At 44.4% G+C, this 21,034-nt stretch overlaps 1 protein-coding gene across 2 annotated transcripts in view; it reads left to right on the top strand.

Annotated features, from left to right (window-relative positions):
* The first annotated feature begins 1,091 nt into the window (after positions 1 to 1,091).
* Positions 1,092 to 21,034, top strand: part of CDC23 (cell division cycle 23) — a 37,384-nt gene continuing 17,441 nt past the window's right edge. The window contains exons 1-5 of one of the 2 annotated variants that reach the window (XM_045026350.1): positions 12,475 to 12,654; positions 12,976 to 13,048; positions 17,258 to 17,395; positions 17,661 to 17,703; positions 18,616 to 18,721. In XM_045026350.1, coding sequence (XP_044882285.1) covers positions 12,518 to 12,654; positions 12,976 to 13,048; positions 17,258 to 17,395; positions 17,661 to 17,703; positions 18,616 to 18,721 — 497 coding nt within the window. In that variant the 5' untranslated portion in view covers positions 12,475 to 12,517. Of the gene's footprint in view, positions 1,112 to 12,474; positions 12,655 to 12,975; positions 13,049 to 17,257; positions 17,396 to 17,660; positions 17,704 to 18,615; positions 18,722 to 21,034 lie in introns of those variants that run through there. The other variant, XM_045026351.1, reaches the window with a different exon arrangement.

Raw genomic sequence — 21,034 nt, 5'->3', positions numbered from 1 at the left:
GTGCTCCGTGGGGGCGGGGCTGCGCACTCCGGCGGATCAAAGCAAGTTCGATATAACGTGGTTTCACCTATAAGATTTTTTTGGCGCCCAAGGACAGCGCTATATTGGGGTAGGGGTGTATCAGTTTTAAATTTTCTCCCCTCCAATGTACTTGAACATCCCCTTGTTCTTGTATCATAAGAAAGGGTGATTAGCTGTGCCCGATCCACTTTCTATAAGCCACTCATAATTTTGTATACCTTAATCATGCACCTTCTTATTTGTCTCCTAAGGCAAATAATCCTAATATTTTAAAAGCAGCAAAGAATCCTGTGGCACCTTATAGACTAACAGACGTTTTGCAGCATGAGCTTTCGTGGGTGAATACCCACTTCTTCAGATGCAAGATCCGAAGAAGTGGGTATTCTTGCATCCGAAGAAGTGGGTATTCACCCACGAAAGCTCATGCTGCAAAACGTCTGTTAGTCTATAAGGTGCCACAGGATTCTTTGCTGCTTTTACAGAACCAGACTAACACGGCTACCCCTCTGATACTAATATTTTAATTTTCTTAAGATTTGATGTATTCCCCCCACCCCATTCACCTGTTAATGTCAAAGCCTTGTTGGGATTTATTCATAGACTTTAAGCCCAGAAGGGATCACTAGATCATCTAATCCATGCGGCCTGCGGGGCTCTTCTGTGCAGCCTGCCAAACTCCCCACGCCCTCCCGCCCCTCTGCCTACCTCCAGGCCAGGGGTGGGCAAACTACAGCCCATGGGCCGGATTGCCCCCCCCGTGGCACCGCAAGCCCCGCGCCGCTCCCTTAAGCGGCTGGCAGCACATCCCTTCAGGCTGGAGGGGAGGGGGAAGGGGCAGAGGGCTCCTGTGTTGCCTCGCTTCAAGGTACTGCCCCCCACAGCTCCCATTGGCCGGGAACAGAGAACCGCGGCCAATGGGAGCTTTGTGGGAGGTACCTGGAGGAGCAGCAGTGGAGCCCTGTGCCCATCCCCGCTCCCCCAGGGGCCGTGGTTCTGGCTGCTTCCTGGAGTGGAGTGGCGCAGCGCGACGTGGGGCCAGGAGCCTGTTCTGGTCCCGATGCGCGCCGCTGCCACCCCGGAGCCACTCTAGGTAAGCGGCGCCGGGCCGGAGCTCCCACCCTGCACCTCAACTCCCTTCCCTGAGCCCCCTGATGCACCCCACACCCCTCCTGCACCCAACTCCCTGCCCTGAGCCCCCTCTCGCATCCCACACTCCTTCTGCACCCAGCTCCCTGCCCTGAGCCCCCTGCCACATCCTGCACCCCAACTCCCTGCCCTGAGCCCCTGTCCACCCTGCACTCCTCCTGCACTCCGTCTTGAGGCACATGCTGCACCCTGCACCCCGACCCCCTATCGCACCCCTCACCCCTCTTGCACCCCACACACCAACTCCCTGCCCTGAGCTTCCTGCCGCACCCCACATCCCTCCTGCACCCAACTCCTTGCCCTGAGCCCCTGCCGCATCCTGCACCCCTCCTGCACCCAACTCCCTGCCCTGAGCCCCTGCCACACCCTGCACACCTCCTGCACCCCCTGGTGACAGAGAAGGGGCAGCGTTGTGGTGGGGACTTTGGGCAAGGGGGTGGAAAGGGGCAGGAAAGAGGTGGGGCAGGGGCAAGGCCTCATTGAAGGGGTGGAGTGGGGGCGGGGCTGGGGGCAGGGAGGGTGGTGGTGTCAGTGATGAAGCCCTCGGGCCAATGCACTAGACCTCATGTGGCCCTTGTGGTCATTTGAGTTTGAGACCCCTGATCTAGTCTAACCTCCTGTATATCACAATCGATTAAATTTCACCCAAATACCCCTGTACTGAGACTAATAACTTGTGCTTGCTTGACTAAGCATTATGTATATTTGGCTAAAGCATATCTTTCAGAAAGGTATCCAGTCTTTATGTGAAGAAATCAGAGATGAGTCAACAATGTAATATTATTGCAAAAAACATGAACATCATTCTAGGATGTATTAGCAGAAGTGCTGTAAGTAAGACACAAAATAATTTTTCCATTCTACTCAGCACTGACAAGGCCTCAATTGGAGTACTGTGTCCAGTTCTGGCCACCACACTTTAGGAAAGATATGGACAAATTGGATAAAGTCCAGAGGAAAGCAACAAAAATTATTAAAAGTCTAGAAAACATGACCTAAGGGGAAAGATTGGGAAAAAAACCTGGGTTTATTTAGTCTGGAGAAGAGAAGTGTGACGGGGGACATCATAACATTCTTCAAGTACATAAATGGTTCTTATAAAGAGGAGTGTGATAACTTGTTCTCCTTAACCACTGAGGACAGGACAAGTAGTAATAGGCTTAAATTACAGCAAGGAAGATGTGGGTTAGACATTAGGGAAAATTTCCTAACTGTAAGGGTAGTTAAATATTGGAAAAATTACCTAGAAGGTTGTGGAATCTTCATCATTCATCAGGTTTTTAAGAACAGGTTAGTCAAAGACATGTCAGGGATGGTGTCGTGGGGAAGGTACACTCCATCCCATGTGCCAGGTCACGTATGGTGATAAGAAGAGAAACTGTATAGCAGCCAGTTAGGTCCTGTGTTCATTACTCTGACTATAAAACGTGGCCAGAGTCCATAAAGCAGACTCTCTACTCAGGGTAGTGTGGCCTAATGGCTGGAGTCGGTAAAGATTGTGTGGCTGATTGTGGAAGTGGGGCATCACTCAGAGATGTGTGGCATGCAGGGTAGGGGGACTCAGGCCTTCCCTGCTGCTCCGAATCCCAGCCCAGGTCCTTGGCAGTGGTGCGGGTGCTCACCCAGGTCCTTGGCAGTGGTGGGGGTGCTCACCAGCAAGTCAGCAGGAATCCTCCTGGAACATGCTGACTGGTTCGCTCACCAGAGAAAAGTTTAAGTCCTCTGGGCTGCTTGCTACCCTTTCTCCCTCGGCGAGGCTCCATGGTTCCCCCGGGTCTCTGGAGTCCTCAAGTGGCATAGCTCATGCCGGCACAGTCCCCTCTCTGGGCTCGTCAGGCAGCCTGGACTCCATCTGGAACTCTGCATGCCGTGGCCCTGTAGTCAGAGCCTGTAGCAGCTTCCTGGAGAGAGCATGCAGTCTGCGTCCTCCCCTTTCAGCAGGCTGCCCAGACTGAGTTGGGTGCTTCCTTTTATACTCTGCCTGCTGGCTGAGCATGTGCAGCAGAGTCGGAGTGATGGGGCTTCCTCAACTTGCAAAGCACAGTTAACCCTTTTCGGGCTGGTGCGGGGTAGGTGCACCCTGTCACAGATGGTCTAGATCAGGGGTTCTCAAATGTCATGACCCCAGGAGGAGGAACTGAAGCCTGAGCCCATTCGAGCCCCACCACCCCATTCGGGGGGGCCCAAAGTCTGAGCCCCACCACTCCAGACACAGAAGTCCAAGTGCTTCAGCCCCAAGCTGGGGGCCTGTAACCTGAGCCCTACCACCCAGGGCTGAGGCCCTTATGCTTCGGCTTTGGCCCTGAGCGGTGGGGCTCAGGCTTCAGCACTGGGCCCAGCAAGCCTAATGCCAGCCCTGGCGACACCATTAGAACAGGGTTGTGACCCACTTTGGGATCCTGACCCACAGTTTGAGAACCGCTTGTCTAGATAATATTTAGTCCTGCCTCAGTGCAGGGGATTGGACTAGATGACCTCACAAGGTCCCTTCCAGTTCTACATTTCTATGATTCTATGTCAATTTGCTAAAGGCACAGAAGGATTGAGAAGGGCTCCTGGTAAAACTGTTTTTCCCAGGAACTTGGGCCACAGGCCACCACATCCCCCAACCTCTAACCAAGTGCCAGTGGGAGAGGCCCTGTGGAAAGAACAAGAACATCTGATCTGAAAGCTTGCACAGTCCTTTTCTGTGGTGTTTTAAGCAGTGCCACGACAGACGCATTTGATGTTTCACTACATAGAGACTGAGCCGGGATAAAAGGTGTGAAAGAATTTTAAGCCACTGCTGAAACATGTGGGAGACAGTGTGAAAACAGCTGCATGCCACGTTGGACCACAGGGTAGAAGAGAACAAGGAGTACTTTTGGCACCTTAGAGACTAACAAATTTATTTGAGCATAAGCTATCGAGGGCTAAAACCCATTTCATCAGATGCATGGAGTGGAAAATACAGTAGGAATTATATATATACACAGAGAACATGAAAAGATGGGAGTTGCCTTACCAACTCTAATAAGACAAATCAATTAAAATGGGCTATTATCAGCAGGAGGGAAGATCACTTCTGTAGTGGTAATCAGGATGATCCATTTCAAACCCTTGACAAGAAGGTGTGAGTAACAGTAGGGGGAAAAATTAGCATGGGGAAATAGTTTTTTAGTTTGTGTAATGACCCATCTACTCCCAGTCTTTAATCAGGCCTAATTTGATGGTGTCCAGTTTGCAAATTAATTCCAGTTCTGCAGTTTCTCTTTGGAGTCTGTTTTTGAAGTTTTTTGTTGTTGAAGAATTGCCACCTTTAGGTCTGTAATTGATTGATTGACCAGGGAGGTTGAAATGTTCTCCTACTGGTGTTTGTTATAATTCTTGACGTCTTATTTGTGTCCATTTATTATTTTGCGTAGAGACTGTCCAGTTTGGCCAATGTACATGGCAGAGGAGCATTGCTGGCACATGATGCCATATATCACATTGGTAGATGTGCAGATGAACAAGCCCCTGATGGCGTGGCTGATGTGATTAGGTCCTATGATGGCGTCCCTTGAATAGATATGTGGACAGAGTTGGCAACAGGCTTTGTTGCAAGGCTAGGTTCCTGGGTTAGTGTTTTTGTTGTGTGGTTGCTGGTGAGTATTTGTTTCAGGTTGGGGGGCTGTCTGTAAGCAAGGACTGGCCTGTCTCCCAAGGTCTGTGAGTGTGAGGGATCGTCCTTCAGGATAGGTTGCAGATCTTTGATGATGCGCTGGAGAGGTTTTAGTTGGGGACTGAAGGTGATGGCTAGTGGCGTTCTGTTACTTTCTTTGTTGGGCCTGTCCTGTAGTAGGTGACTTCTGGTTACTCTTCTGGTTCTGTCAATCTGTTTCTTCACTTCAGCAGGTGGGTATTGTAGTTTTAAGAACGCTTGAAAGAGATCCTGTAGGTGTTTGTCTCTGAGGGATTGGAGCAAATGCAGTTGTATGTTAGAGCTTGGCTGTAGGCAATGGATCGTGTGATGTGGTCTGGATGAAAGCTGGAGACATGTAGGTAAGTATAGTGGTCAGTAGGTTTCCGGTATAGGGTGGTGTTTATGTGACCATCGCTTATTTGCACTGTAGTGTCCAGGAAGTGGATCTCTTGTGTGGACTGGTCCAGGCTGAGGTTGATGGTGGGATGGAAAACATTGAAATCCTGGTGCAATTCCTCAAGGGCTTCTTTTCCATAGGTCCAGATGATGATGTCATCAATGTAGCACAAATAGAGTAAGGGTGTTAGGGGATGAGAGCTGAGGAAGCTCTAAGTCAGCCATAAAAATGTTGGCATACCGAGGGGCCATGCGGGTACCCATAGCAGTCCCGCTGACTTGAAGGTATACATTATCCCCAAATGTGAAATAGTTGTGGGTGAGGACAAAGTCACAAAGTTCAGCCACCAGGTTTGCCGTGACATTATCGGAGGTACTGTTCCTGACAGCTTGTAGTCCATCTCTGTGTGGAATTTTGGTGTAGAGAGCTTCTACATCCATAATGGCCAGGATGGTGTTTTCTGGAAGATCACCAATGGATTGTAATTTCCTCAGGAAGTCAGTGGTGTCTCAAAGATAGCTGGGAGTGCTGGTAACATAGGGCATGAAGAGAGAGTCTACATAGCCAGACAATCCTGCTGTCAGGATGCCAATGCCTGAGATGATGGGGCGTCCAGGATTTCCAGGTTTATGGATCTTGGGTAGCAGATAGAATACCTCTGGTTGGAATTCTAGGGTGTGTCTGTGCAGATTTGTTCCTGTGCTTTTTCAGGGAGTTTCTTGAGCAGATGGTGTAGTTTCTTTTGGTAACCTTCAGTGGGATCAGAGGGTAATGGCCTATAGAATGTGGTGTTAGAGAGCTGCCTGGCAGCCTCTCTTTCATATTCCGACTTATTCATGATGACAACAGCACCTCCTTTGTCAGCCTTTTTTATTATGATGTCAGAATTGTTCCTGAGGCTGTGGATGGTGTTGCGTTCTGCACGGTTGAGGTTATGGGGCAAGTGATGCTGCTTTTCCACAATTTTAGCCTGTGCACGTCGGCGGAAGCACTCTATGTAGAAGTCCAGTCTGTTTCATCCTTCAGGAGGAATCCACACAGAATCCTTCTTTTTGAAGTGTTGGTAGGAAGGTTTCTGTGGGTTAATATGCTGTTCAGTGGTGTGTTGGAAATATTCCTTGAGTCGGAGACGTCGAAAGTAGGAATCACACAATGAATGGCGGAGCCCCACTGTGCTTAAGCCTGACAAGCTATGACATGCTCCAGCCTTGAACAATGGGTGGTGCAAAAAGCACTCTGTCATGAGGGTGATATGGGAGTGAACACAATATTTTATATTGGTTAAAACATTTTGTAGTTTGATGAAATTACAAACCAGGATATTTCATACATCCCAAAGGAAGATTCCAGGACATCATACGAAAAAATCAGGACTACCCTGGTAAAACCAGAACCTCTCCCAACTCTAACATCTCCCAACTCGGGGAAGGGCTAGTACAAATGTACTATGTATATATAGCTACATATCCCACAGCCTCCTATTGGGGAAAAAAAGCAGCCCCACCACATGGGGGCAGATTAGAGTGGTGGCAGTGGGAAAGGGAAGACCTGTCCCCATGGATTAAAAAACCTGAAAAATCTCACCCCTTTAAAAACAAACAACCCTCCATAAAATAGCAATTTTCAAAGTGCTGACACAGATTCCCAAATGACCTGTTTCAGCTCTGGCTCACAAGAGACAGTAGATTTTAGCTGCCATCCTTGATCTATGAGGGTTTGCTCCTCAGTTAGGGTGTAAATCAAATACAAATGATTTCCCTTACATTTTAGGGTCATGTGGTTTCCAAGATCTAATCTGAATCGTATCCTGGCAGACACTGTATTACAAGTACCGATAACAGTCACATGACTATACCAAACAGGGAATGCAAACACTATCAGGCAAAAAATTATGTGTAATTTCACACTGAGAAATCTGGTATAATGAAGCAAGAATTTGCATTCACTGTAGTTTTTCTGTACAGGTTAGAAAACACTTTACAATGTAAGCCACCTAACTAACAAAACAATCCTAATGTAGATAAATGTGAATTATTAGCTGCAGTAAAAGAACACAATTTTCCCTAGGAAGGCTAGGAAGAAGGCTAGGAATCAGGTTTATAACTGTATGATGCTCCCCATGTCTGCAAAATGCCACTTATAAAGCTCAGTTACATTTCTTTTAGCTAACACTGTGTGTTTGAAGACTTTAGCCTTAAAAATGAACCCTTGTAACATGACAATTATTGTGTCCTTAGCAATATATTTCTCTAACGGACACATTAGCCTTCACTTTTCCATTGATCTCCAGTAGATTTTTGTTACCAGATTTTCTAAGGGAGACTAGAGATTATTAGTCTAAATCATGCAATTGTGCAATGATGTGATGAACGAAACTTCTGCTTTTCCAACAGTCCCTCAGTTAGTGTCAGCTAAGTTAATCTGCAGCTCTCTGAGATGTTATCATCTTCATGCAGAGTATTTAATTAGCCTCCTGCTTTAAAAGCCAGCCCTGGGTGTCACTTAAAAGATGCATCTATTACACAATGGAGTGACAGAATGAATTACGATTTCTCATTATGAAGCCAGTCTTGAGAAACTGAATTACTGAACTCTTAGCAATCAGTACCCTTTCACCTCTTACTGCAGCTCCAAATAAAAGACCAGAGCACCACCTTCTGCTCAATAACTGGAACCAAACCTAATGATGTTGGCAACGGACTCTGACTGAGGAGAATTGCTGACATAATTGATCTATCTGGTTGTCAACTGAAAAAAAGTTTTTCTATTAAATTCATCTATACATGCCATACTAGTGAAAATTCATGTGCCTTCAAATCAGCCATCTGTAGACCATCTATTCTAGAACAATTAAATTATCAAACTTCTGAGCATGGGAGCTGCCCTAGCACATGTCCATGACTTTGGAATGCACTGTGAAGAGAGAGCAGAAAGCAGAATGACAACAACATTAATTACCTACAGAACAAAATATAACACCAACTTCTTAAACTTCACATTCCCAAATAAATATATTAATAAAAAAACTCTGTGGGGGGACTGAGCCAGATTCTTTGGTTCTCGCTGTACGAGAGTTATATGTGCCACTCCACGAGCACTTAAGATTCCATTTACATTTCCAATGTATAGGCTGAAAGAGTCTGGAAAGCAATACACATATTTATGTTGCAAGTTCTGTTAAATCTTTAACAGCAATCAGACATGGGAACTAATCTGAAATAGAAACAAAAATGTAGTATTAAAATAGACCCCATCATCCACCAGACTGATTTGTTTGGTCTATTTGAAAGAGTGAGAGACTAAAAATACCTCACAATTTTCCATTTTAAAGACAAATTAACTATCCATTTCTGTCAATCTGTAAAAGACAAGACAACCCTCATTTCAGCAGTTAGCTACAGATGACATGGGCCTGAATCACTGTACACTTACAACTGTGATATCTCTGTACAGGTCTCATCAACATACACTTGAATAACTGGTGGTGGCGGTCATAGAAGTTAATTTGGATTCACAGCAATAAGAAACAGATGACATTCAGCAATAGCAGCTTTACAAAGGATCACTGAAAAATTCCCCCATTATGATAATTATGAATAAAGTGTGGTGACATCATGCTAATCAATTATTCTCCTTTTATCACCAATTCATGTTCTGTGACCTCTGACTGAAGTCACTTTTGTTATGATCGAAAGGACACGTGAGCAGAGTTGAGGAACCGATGCTTCCCCTGATACAGATAACATGGAGCCTTCATGGTCATGAAAAGAGATGTCAGCAACCACATTAGGATGCGACACTGCAGCCAAACAGGAAAAAGTATTTCCATAATACTGTTTTATCACCTCTCTTTAGAGAATAAGCAAAGCTGCTGTTCTATGCAGCTAGGCCAGCCTGTGCACATTAACATACCGACTACCTTTCTGAGAGAAAGTGCTAACAAGATGTTGGTGCAGTGGAAGACTTGTGTAGAATGGTTTGGAAACATCTGCTTTACACAGCTCAGATTTCTGTAATGGTATAACCAACGTAAAAAACGTGCTAGGCCAAATTAACCTCTAGTGCAGGGATCTCAAACTCAAATCACCATGAGGGCCACATGAAGACTGACAGAGTACATTGGCCCGAGGGCCGCATCACTGAAACCTTTTCATACAACGATACAAAAGTATAGTAAAAAAATGAAGAGTAATATAGTATGCTATTAAAAGTCAATGTATTTACTTTTTAAAAACTGTAATGCGAAGAGGGATTTTAATAAAATATAAACACCTGAAACTATTTCTTATGTGGTCAGTAACACTGATGATAATCTACACTAACGGTTTATCAACATAGCTGTAATGGCAGGAACTTTTTAAAGTAACTATTCATACAAAATACATTGCCACTTTTAACAAACATTCTTCCCAACTACTCACAACAAAGAATCAGACATTCTGAACTTCATACCTCAGACTAATCATCTAGTCCATGAGGCCTCCGCCCCTGCCCCACCTCTTCCAACCCCTTCCCCAAAGTCCCCGTCCCAACTCCACCTCCTCCCTGTCCCTATTCCAACCCCTTCCACAAATCCCCACCCCGGCCTGGCCTCTTCTCCACCTCCTCCCCTGAGCATGCCACATACCCGCTCCTCCCCCCTCCTTCCTGGAAAGTCCTAAGCGCTGCCAAACAGCTGCTTGGCCGCAGGAAGCACTGGGAGGTAGGTGGAGGAGCGAGGATGTGGCACCCTCGGAGGGGGGCGGGGGTTGAGGGGAGCTTGGCTGCCGGTGGAGTTGGTGCCTATGGCAGGCCGCAGGAAATAACTCTGCGGGCCGTATCTTTGAGACCCCTGCTCTAGTGTAACATCAATGAAGTCTATGGATTGTGTCTAGGCTAAGACCAAACGTGGAAACTTCTGGGAATGCTGACTCTGTATTCATTATAGAGCCAGTCCAGAGAATGGAGCACCAGGGTGCTGCATTCACAGCAATGCATATTGCTAAACAGAGAAACTACTGTAGGTTCTATTACTTGGAGCTTTTTCAGACTGTGGCTGTATTATTACTATAACAAACTGAAGCCTGAAGGTGGCAAAAGCTCATTTGTTGAAGATAGGTTTGTGTCCAACAGGTTTAGGTACAATAAGCAGGCCAGTCACAATGGAAGCGGATGCTTTTTTGTCATCATGGTTATTTAGGCATCCAGAAGTACTGAGGGATCCAAAAATTTCCCTAGTCTGTGAACCTACTTACTCTGCCTTTGATAGCGGGAAATGCTATAGAGGAATGTTCTTCAAAGCAGTTGCTCTCTCCTTAGCAACATCACCATTGTTGTGCCCAGATTCATCTTTAGCCAATTGTTAATATTAACTAGGCATTGAGAACACAGGGATAGAATGCTATTTGTATTTTGTGTATAGGAAATGTAGAGTTGGGCATTGTTTGCATACTCATAATGCTGGCGCTTCAGCCCATGTCTCACCAGCTCTCCTAATGGCTTTATATATATGTTGAATAATATGGGGAGAGTAAGATTATACACAAGATGCCTACACAAGAAAGTTGCATCTGTTAAATTTAAGGAGCAATTTCAAATTATTATAGTTACATTGGTGCAAATCACCATGTGGACACTTATCTCAGTTTAAGCATGCCTTATTTTGGTTTAACTTAATTTGTTTTGGAATAGATTTAAAATAAATTGAAATAAGTCACCCTTAAACCAAAATAAAAGTGTTCATGCAGGTGGTTTCTACAGTTTAACTAAACTGCTTTAAAAACTGATATAAACTGAAAGGGTGCAATATTCCTGAGTAGACAAGGACAGGTGTTGGTCCTGACTGCTATCAGAGCTTCCATAACTACTACTAGTTTCCAAGGATACCCGCAGGCTGAGCAAACAAGGAATGCAGGAATTACCATACTAAAGCAAAACAGTGGTCCATTCAGTCTAGTATCCTGTCTCCAGAGGAAATCAGTGACTGAGGGGAGCAGGATGGCAAAAGGGGTGCATAGAGTGACCAAGCAGGCCTGGCAGAAGGAGAGAGAAGTGATTTGGCAGGTAGGGTGAGAGAAAGGGGGAGAAAGAGGTGATGGGGGAAGGGGAGATAGAGAAGATAAAAGTGCAAGAAACCCTGCAGCAGACATTTTTGGAATAACATGCCCAGAGGGGAAGTTTCTTCCTGACTGCGGCCAGTTAATGATTGTTTATGCCCTGAAAAATGAGGATTTACATCTCTTACATTCACTAGTCTAATGTAACTGTAGATGGTCTCATTATCCATAAAATGTTGTTTTGAGGACTAAGATCCTTGCCCCAATGATATCTTGTGGGAGTGAGTCCCAGCACTTATGTGTTGTGTAAAAAAATATTTATCGGTTTTAAGTATTTTCTTGTTCTTTTGCACATCTGTACCCTACCATTACAACACAGAGACAAGTTAAACTCCAAAAACAAGGACTAAAGCTTACCCCGAAAAGATCATCTCGGTGCTAAGCCTGGTGGTGCGATGATGACCGTAGCGTGAGATGACACAAGCAACCATCAACAGCAAAGCACCAGGGGAACTCAATGACTGAGGGGCACAGGGCAGCAAAGGAGTGCACGGAATGACTGAGTGGGGCAGGCAGACTTAGAGGTGAATGACTTGGCAGGTAGCATGAGGGGACAGATGAGAAATTGAGGTAATCAGGGAAGGGAGGATGGCAAAGAGACAGATATGAACACACAGGACAGATGGAGCAGTCAGAGACAGCAGGAGAAAAATGCTTGGAGAAGGGCCCTGGGCTGGGTTCCTCAAGCCCCCAAACAGCTCCCTGGGTGGGCTGTTCCATAGGCTTTGTGGGGATACAGGAGTCACCTTGTGAGGGGTTTCACAATCATCCTGTGGGGGAGGGAAGTGATGGGTGCAGGGTCACCCTGTGAAAGGGACACTGAGGGATGCAGATGGTTCCAGGGTCACCTTGTGGGGGAGCAATGAAAGGTGCAGGGTCACCCAGTGGGGTGGGGGCTCTGAGGTGCAGGGTCACGCTGTAGGGTAGATGGGCGGGGCAATGACTCGTCAGACAAGCCCTAGCCTAGCGATAGCCCCGACTTCCCAGCGAGGGAGGGAGGCGCCCAAGGGCGGCAATTTACCTCCTTCAGCTTTCTCGCACAAAGCGTTCAATTTCTCAGCCAATCAGCAGTCATGAATCTGTGTCTCTTGCTTTGATTGGATGAGATGCGCGGGCTGCTGCCCAATAGGAATAATAGTTGTTAGTGCCGCTAAGTGCGTTGTGGATGTCGGGCTGTGATTGGTCGGAGAGGGTATGGGCAAAATGGCGGCTACGGCGGTTGTGCCCGGTTTGGGAAGCTGCGATTTCTCTGACTTGCGCGAGATCAAGAAGCAGCTTCTGAGCGTGGCGGAGCGGAGCCGCGAGCGGGGCCTGCAGCACAGCGGGAAATGGTGAGGAGCGGGGGGCCGGGGAGCGGGCAGTGGGGAGGAGCGGGGCCCGCCGCACAGCGGGCAGTGGGGAGGAGCGGGGCCCGCCGCACAGCGGGCAGTGGGGAGGAGCGGGGCCCGCCGCACAGCGGGCAGTGGGGAGGGGAGCCGCGGGGCGCAATGGAGATGATGTTGGTGTGCGTCTGCCCTGCTGCCAATACCTTCTCCCGGTTCTTGGGCATGCCAGGTGCCTGGGGTCCTTGCTGAGCGTTGCAGCTGCTTCTGGGGATGTTTGTGTAGTGTGGTCTGTGGGGTGCTAACGTGTCTGAGGTCTCTTGGTTTCAGGGCCTCTGAGCTGGCATTTGCCCTGGATCCTCTGCCCCTGAGCGAGCTGCCTGCTGCTCCTGTACTCACAGAGGTATGGATGGCAAAGACAATGACACCAGCCGACAATGAGCAGAAGGGGCTGTCTTTCTTGGGTGTCCTCGCCTTACACCTAAAATGATTTGCCTTTTAATATGTGAATGGTCCTGTGTGAGGAGACCTCAAGGCCTAGCAGTGCATCCTGCTATGCTCCATTTGACAGAGGCAGCTCCATTTTTCTTACTGGTGCATTAGGACTGCTGTGGTGTTGCCCTTGCTGTATTACGACCAAAGCAGGGGACCATCTTATCACACTGTTGTTCCTTGACCTGGTTGCAATGCCATCCAAGTTTGTAGCATAGATAGTACCTCAACTATGTTCTGAACCACAATAAAACTCCAGACACAAGTTTAAAAGTGTTGGTCTGGGGCAGCGTTTCCCAAACTGTGTTCTATGGAACACTGGTGTCCCGCACAATGTAAATAGGTGTTCCGTGAAAGACTCTTGCACTTGATTTTTGTACTCTTTTATATGTGCTTTCCAGTTAGAAATTGTTAGTTCAAGTTATTTTAAATTTGTATTTTTGCTTTGTTATAAAATAAAATATTTGAGCATAAATAACACAATTTTTTACCTGAAACCCAAGCTAATACAAAATAATATTATAAGTGTTCCGTAATAGGCTAAAAAGTGTTCCGTGGCCAAAAAAGTTGGGAAACGCTGGTCTAGGGAATACGATTGCAGTCTTATCTGTGCTGTGGAATAGAATCATATTATAACTAACTGAGGGCCGCTCCCTGTAGTGTAGCGGGCTTTGCATTGAGACCCCTTTCTCCGATGGGTGTTAAACCTTCCCAAACAATTACTCTTTGAGCTCAAATTTGGGGAAGATTGTTCTCTGCCCAAAGGTGAATTTCTAATGGAAAGTTGTTAGCGTTCTCTTCAGCTCTTCTTTGCTCATCTGTAAATATATATGAGAGATGATGGAGTCTTTCACTTCGAGAACATTTCAGTGTTTTTATTTGTGTTTGGCTACCCAAAAACTCGTCAACATCAAGTTCAACCTGAGCCTTTTCATAGTCCTTACTGAGGAATATACTTTGCCAGGGCTGTAAAATAAAATATAAATGGTTGGAACTAGCACTGTTAGTGTGACTTTAGATCATCAAGGATATCAACTAAGGACAGTATCCAGATACATATGGGAGATTTATACTAATATACAATTGTTAGTGCTTTTTTCTTAGTTATTTTTAAACAAGGAAAGTGCAAAAATGTGTATTAAAACAACATTATAGCAGTGCATTCCACAAAAATCAGAAATTCCAAATTTGAGTCCCATAACAACCATAACTCGGCCTCCATTTATGTGTACTTACTCTTAAGGCAACAGTATACATTGAAATTATGCTTTAGTACAGTGGTTCTCAAACTGTGGGTTAGGACCCCAAAGTGGGTCGTGACCCCGTTTTAATGGGGTTGCCAGGGCTGGTGTTAGACTTGCTGGGGCCCAGGACTGAAGCCCAAATCCCACCACCCATGGCCAAATCTGAAGCCCAAGATCAGTTCTGGGGGCTGGGCTCAGGTCACAGGCCCCCTGCCCACGGCTGAAGCCCTTGGGCTTCGGCTTTGGCTGGCTTGCCCACCCGGGGTGGTGGGTCTCAGGCTTTGCCCCCTTCCTTCCCCCCCCCCCCCCTCCGGGATCATGTAGTAATTTTTATCAGAAGGGAATCATGGTGCAATAAAGATTGAGGACCACTGCTTTAGTATGCATATGCACAGTGGCTGAAAGTTGTTCTGGGAACCATAGCATGAATTCCCAGAATGTTATGTCTTTCTTTTGTAACAGTATATTAAGCCATACATCTAACAGTAGATTCATAGACTTCAAGGCCAGATGGGACCATCATCTAGTCCAGTGGTCCCCAACATTTTTGTCTGGCGGGCGCCAGACAAAGGACTGTGGTGGCGGTCGAGCACCCACCGAAATGCCGCCGAATTTCTGCGGCATTTCGACGGCGACGCCTCTCGATGATGTCGCTTGTCGGCGGCAAGCGGTGTCATTGAAAGGCGTCGCCGCAGAAATGCCGCAGAAATTTGGCGATGATGCCGCTTGTCGGCGGCATTTCGGCGGGTGCTCAACTGCCGGCCAGGACGCGGGCACCGCGTTGGGGACCCCCGATCTAGTCTGACCTACTGCATGTTGCAGGCCATAGAGCCTCGTCCACCCACTTTTGTAATAGACCAATAACCTCTGGTTGAGTTAAACACTTCAAGTTACAGAGAATCCACCATGTACTCTAGGTCAAACCTCTGAGTGACCCATGATCCATGCTGCAGAGGAAGGTGAAAACCCCCCAGGGTCTCTGCCAATCTGGCCTGGGGGAAAATTCCTTCCCATCCCTAAATATGGCAGTCGATTGGCCCCTGAGAATTTTGGCAAGACCCAACAGCTGGGAAAGAATTCTCTAGTAGTAACAGAGCCCTCTCCATCTAGTGTCCCATTACTGTCTGTTGAAGATATTTGCTGCTATTAGTCGCAGATCGGTTATATGCCATTGTAGGTAGTCTCACTATACCATCCCCTCCACAAACTTATCAAGCTCAGTCTTGAAGCCAGGTTTTTGGGGGTTTTTTGCCCCACTGCTCTGCTTGGAAGGCTGTTTCAGAACTTCACTCCTCTGATGGTTAACTTCATCTAATTTCAAGCCTAAACTTGTTGATAGACAGTTTATATCCATTTGTTCTTATGTCAACATTGATGCTTAATGTAATTTGTCTCCCTCCCTAGTATTTATCCCCCACTTCCCTGTCTCTACTGGAAATACCTTTACCTAATGCATTCTAAGATTGCATTAGCCTTTTTCACGGCCGTATCACGTTGACTCAGTTATCCTGTGATCCACCAATACACCCGAGTCTCTCTGCTCCTCTGTCGCTTCCAACTGATAAGTCCCCAGTTTACAGCAAAAATTCTTGTTAGTCCCTAAGTGCAGGACTTTGCACTATTCAATTTAATCTCATATCTATGACCCAGTTTTGAAGATCGTCCAAATGCAAAAAAAACCTGTTAACACAGTATTAAGGCAGCAAAGTTAAAATCATAAAAACAAGAATGTAGTAATTGCTGTAACCGATCAGGGATGCATCTACTACAGTATCCTGTTTTCTACAGGGATCAATACCAGATGCTTCAAAGGAAGCTATAATCTCTGTAACAGACAGCTGTGGAATACCTGACTACAGGGGAAGTTTCTTCCTAATCCTACATATCCCTGTCATATCTCTTCTCTGAACTGTTTTAATCTTAATTTCTGACATGGAAGTCTTCTGGTCTCTGATAACTTTCCTGGCTTGTCTCTAGACCCCTTCTGTTTCTTTTGTATCTTTTTTTTAATATATGGAGTGATCAGAAGTGAGCAGTTTTCCAAGTGAGGACATACCACTGATTTATAAAATGACATAGTAAATCCCATTATGCAGACTGAACTTGGAAATCATGGTTATTAATATTATTCACAACTTATCCCAGTCTTTTTTAAAGCCCAAATCAGTATAATCCTAGAAGAAAAAAATCCTAATGTGAAACTTGTAGACTAATGTTAACCAGCATTTTTAGTAGCTCAAGAGCATTCTGCAAGAAACAAATTGCGTACAGGCCTCCACCATTTTGTAGGGAGAGTGAGGCAATAATTGGGCAATGATTAAAGATGTGCTTCTGCAAAAGAGAATCTGGTTTCTGACTACACCAATTTAGTTTATAATTGATGCGTTATAAAGCATGGCTAAATCTAAGTCTTACAGTGAGGCTGTATGGAGGCAGTATAATAAAGGAGATTTTAGAATTCTCTGGCTTTAAGTTTAAATTTGCAGTCTTAAATTCTCAGTTAAATTACTTGCGTTCCCATCTCTCCTTTCCCCCCACCTAAATTTATACTCTGCATTCATTCCTGCTTGGCATTCAGCTAACTCATCTATTCTAGTGGTTGATCACTTAATATTTTATTTTCTGGAATTTCACTGTTTTCATACATTGTTTCAAACTAAGATTTAAATCTTTACATAAAAGGACTGGGTGGTTGGAATGAAATGAGGAGCGGGGGACAATGTCTGAAAGTATTCAATTTTTATTTGGTGTGGCAGAGAATATTAAATCTGAGTTTCCAGGGTGTGTGTTTCTTTTTTCCTTCCTAACCATTTTTCACCATGAGAAGACTTCCAAGGAACTCAAACTGTTGATTTCATGAACTCTCTCCTCTTTAGGAGGATGCTCGTGATTTGGATGCTTACACATTAGCTAAGTCTTATTTCGATCTGAAGGAGTATGACAGGGCTGCATACTTTCTGCGGGGATGCAAGAGCCAGAAGGCCTACTTCTTGTACATGTACTCCAGATACCTGGTAAGACAATGAGGAAAGCCATCCTTTAATACTGAATTTGCCACTTCTGTCTTCCCACAAAGGCTTGCGGGTTATAGCCTTCCATTTATTCTCTTCCCAGCAACAATCTAGAAAGCCAGGTTAATCCCTTGTTTCCTTGCTAAACCTAACAGAATTTTTTGTTGGTGCTGTTGGGAGCTAGACTCAGGTGCTGTTAGCAGAATTATACTGCAACCTGTGGAATAACGTATTGTAAAACTAGTTTTTTTTCCTTCTCTTTTTACAGTCAGGAGAAAAGAAGAAAGATGATGAAACAGTGGATAGTCTGGGTAAGGATTTTCTTTTCTCACCTGGAATAGAGAACTCAAACTAATGAAACAGAACTGCCAACATAATCTCTTTATGGAAACCATAATGGCTTTGTGGCCTGAGAGACTGTGGTTGGGCAGTGTAGCTCTGTCTGCTGGGCCTATCCCTGGTCTTATATTCCTAAAGGCATTTGCTACAGATTCTCAATGGCTGTCCCATTTCTAAAGAATGTAGGTCACACTTAAATAACTGGGAGGGCGGGGGGATTGGATGTCTTTCTAAAAGATATGGTCTAGGAATTATTTTGGGGAAGTTCTACGGCCTGTGCCGTACAGGAGATCTGGCCTTAGAAGCTGTCAGGCCTACACGCCTGTGACTGAAAAGGATTAGAGGTCATAATAAACAAGTAACTGTGATACTGTAGCAAAGAGAGCTAATGTGATCCTTGGGTGTATAAACAGGGGAATAGGGAGGTGACTTTTACCTCCTGTATACAGTACTGGTCAGATCAGTACTGGAATACTGTGTTCAATACTGGTGTCAACATTTTAAAATGTGTTTAGTTTACCAAAAACATTGAGAACTGACTTGATTAGTATATAAGTACCATTATTTTTAACAGTGAAGGTGATTAACCATAGGAACAAACTACTAAAGGATGTGGTGGATTCTCTATTACTTGGATGTCTTTAAATCAAGACTGTATGGCTTTCTAAAAGATGCTTTGATTTCACCAGAAGTTATGGACTTGATACAGGAATTACTAGGTGAAATTCTGTGGCCTGTTATGCATAAGATTAGACTAGGTGATTGCAATGGTACTTTTCTGGTCTTCAAAAAGCTGACTCTCTAAACTGGTGAAGCCACAAGCCAATGAAGGATCCTGGAAGGCAGGCAATCACTGAAAGCCAGTTGTGTGCTTCTTTTTGCAGGCCCCTTGGAGAAAGGACAGGTGAAGAATGAAGCACTAAGAGAGCTGAGGGTGGAGCTTAGCAAGAAACACAAAGCACAGGAGCTGGATGGTTTTGGCCTTTATCTGTAAGCGTCTGGGAGTTTTCATATGAACCCTTCCCTGAGGAGGTGGGATGGGGATGCAGTAACCGCTGGAGCACTCTGTTCTTCCTCTGTCCTTTTCCTCAGGGAGAAGTAGTATCTTTTTGGAGAATTAGCAAACATCCTGTTTAGTGACTGGTAAGATTGCAGCAGGACATGCCCTATCCACGTTAAAGGGAAAGACTCATGTATTCCTATCCATCGTTGTCTAATATTTTGCATTAGAGTGCGGGGTTCATGATGCTTTTTGATATCTGGAGATGGAAGGGAATGTCTTACTGTGTGTGTGGATGTGTTATTGACAGCATTGTGTATTTCTTTCCATCTTTATACTGATAAGTCTTTCCTCTTAACTTATTTCCACTATCTTAAGGTTTGGGGTCAATAGTATGTCCTGCTGCAATAGTAAATGCCACTGAATTTAGTTTTTTTTTTGGTCTGCTAATTTCCTGTGTGTGTGTAGTGTTCTGTGTTTTTTACAGCTTTGTTGTACCTCTGTTAAGGCTCTCTAGATTTGGGGAGAAGGGAAGCTGCCTCTGCTGGGGAATATGGAAGAAACTGCACTACTTTCTACATTTTTATCCCTGTTTAAAAATTGCTGTAACAGGGTGGATTGATATAAATTACAACTGAAATCAAGAAATGGAAAGCCTTGATTTAAATTGATGATGTAAATTGATGCTTCCATTTGTACGTCTCTTATTTTCTAAAAAAGATGCGGTCTCTTTGGTTGATATAACCATTAAAATGTAGGTGTACAACTAAATAGAGATTTTATACTAACTTTGGTACATCTCTTTACTACCAGAGAAAGTACACTAAAACTATATACACGTAAGCAATTATATAGCTTAATATTTTCAGGTTCTTCTTAATTTTGTTTTTAGTGTGTTAGAAAATTGTGAGTGACATATTGCTTATTTACTAGATAATTAACTTTTTGCTCCTAATTTGTGCCAAGTGGCATGAAGATAGTAACTGGACTTTAATTAAACACACAAAATACCATGTAAAATATATTTTTATTAAACAAAGCAAGACCATAATAGAGTGCTGTATTATTACAAAATAGTGTACCATATTTATAAACCTTGACCTCAAAAGTTAGAAAAACAGCCTTTAACTCAAAGATTTTGATAGAGGTTCATGGATTCAGCATATTTATTTATTTTATTTAAATGTTTTAAGAGATTGTAATAAATGAAGGCCTTAACATATTTTGTATTAAATTCAGATTTCATTTAAAAAATATTTTTTAAAATTTTTTTACTATAAATATCTGATTTGAATAAAATTAGCTTTTTTGCTGCTTCACATTGAGCAGATGTTTTCAGATAATTATCTACAGTGACTCCAAGCTCTTTCTTGAGTGGCAACAGCTAATTTAGATGCCATCATTTTGTCTGTAGAGTTGGGGTTATGTTGCATTTATCAGTGTTGAATTTCATCTGCCATTTTGTTGCCCAGTCACTCTGTTTTGTGAGATCCATTTGTAACTCTTCAGTCAGCTTTGGACTTAACTGTTTGTGTGATTTTTTTTTTTTTAAATATCATCTGCAAATTTTGCCACCTCACTATTTACCCCTTTTTTTCCAGATCATTCATGAATATGCTGAACCGCATTCATCCCAGTACAGGGCCCTGGGGGACACCACTATTTAACTCTCTACATTCTGAAAGCTGACATTTATTTTTACCTTTTGTTTCCTACCTTTTAACCAGTTACTGATCCATGGGAGGACCTTTCCTCTTACCCCATGACTGCTTACTTTACTTAAGACCCTTTGGTGAGGGAACATGTCAAAGGCTTTCTGAAAGCCAAGTACACTGTATTGACTGGATCTCCCTTGTCCACGTGTTTGTTGACCCCTCTTCCCCTCAGAGAATTCTAATAGATTGGTGAGGTATGATTTCCCTTTACAAAAGCTGTGTTGATTCTGCCCCAATAAATCGTGTTAATCTGTGTCTGATAATTCTTACTATAGTTTTCAGTCAGTTTGCCTAGTACTAAAGTTAGGCTTACAGGTCTGTAATTGCCAGGATTGCCGTTGGAGCCTTTTTAAAAATTGGCATCATATTAGCCATCCTCCAGTCATCTGGTACAGAAGCTGATTTAAGTGATAAGTTACATACCACAGATAGCAGTTCTGCAATTTCACATTTGAGTTTCTTCAGAACTCTTAGGTGAGTATCATGTGGTCCTGGTGACTTATTACTGTTTAATTTATCAGTTAATTCCAAAACTTCCTCTATTGACAACTCAGTTTGGGACAGTTCCTCAGTTTTGTCACCTAAAAA

The sequence above is a fragment of the Mauremys mutica genome, chromosome 8 (assembly GCF_020497125.1).
Source record: "Mauremys mutica isolate MM-2020 ecotype Southern chromosome 8, ASM2049712v1, whole genome shotgun sequence".
NCBI lineage: Eukaryota > Metazoa > Chordata > Testudines > Geoemydidae > Mauremys > Mauremys mutica.
This window is presented reverse-complemented; position numbering and strand designations above follow the sequence as displayed.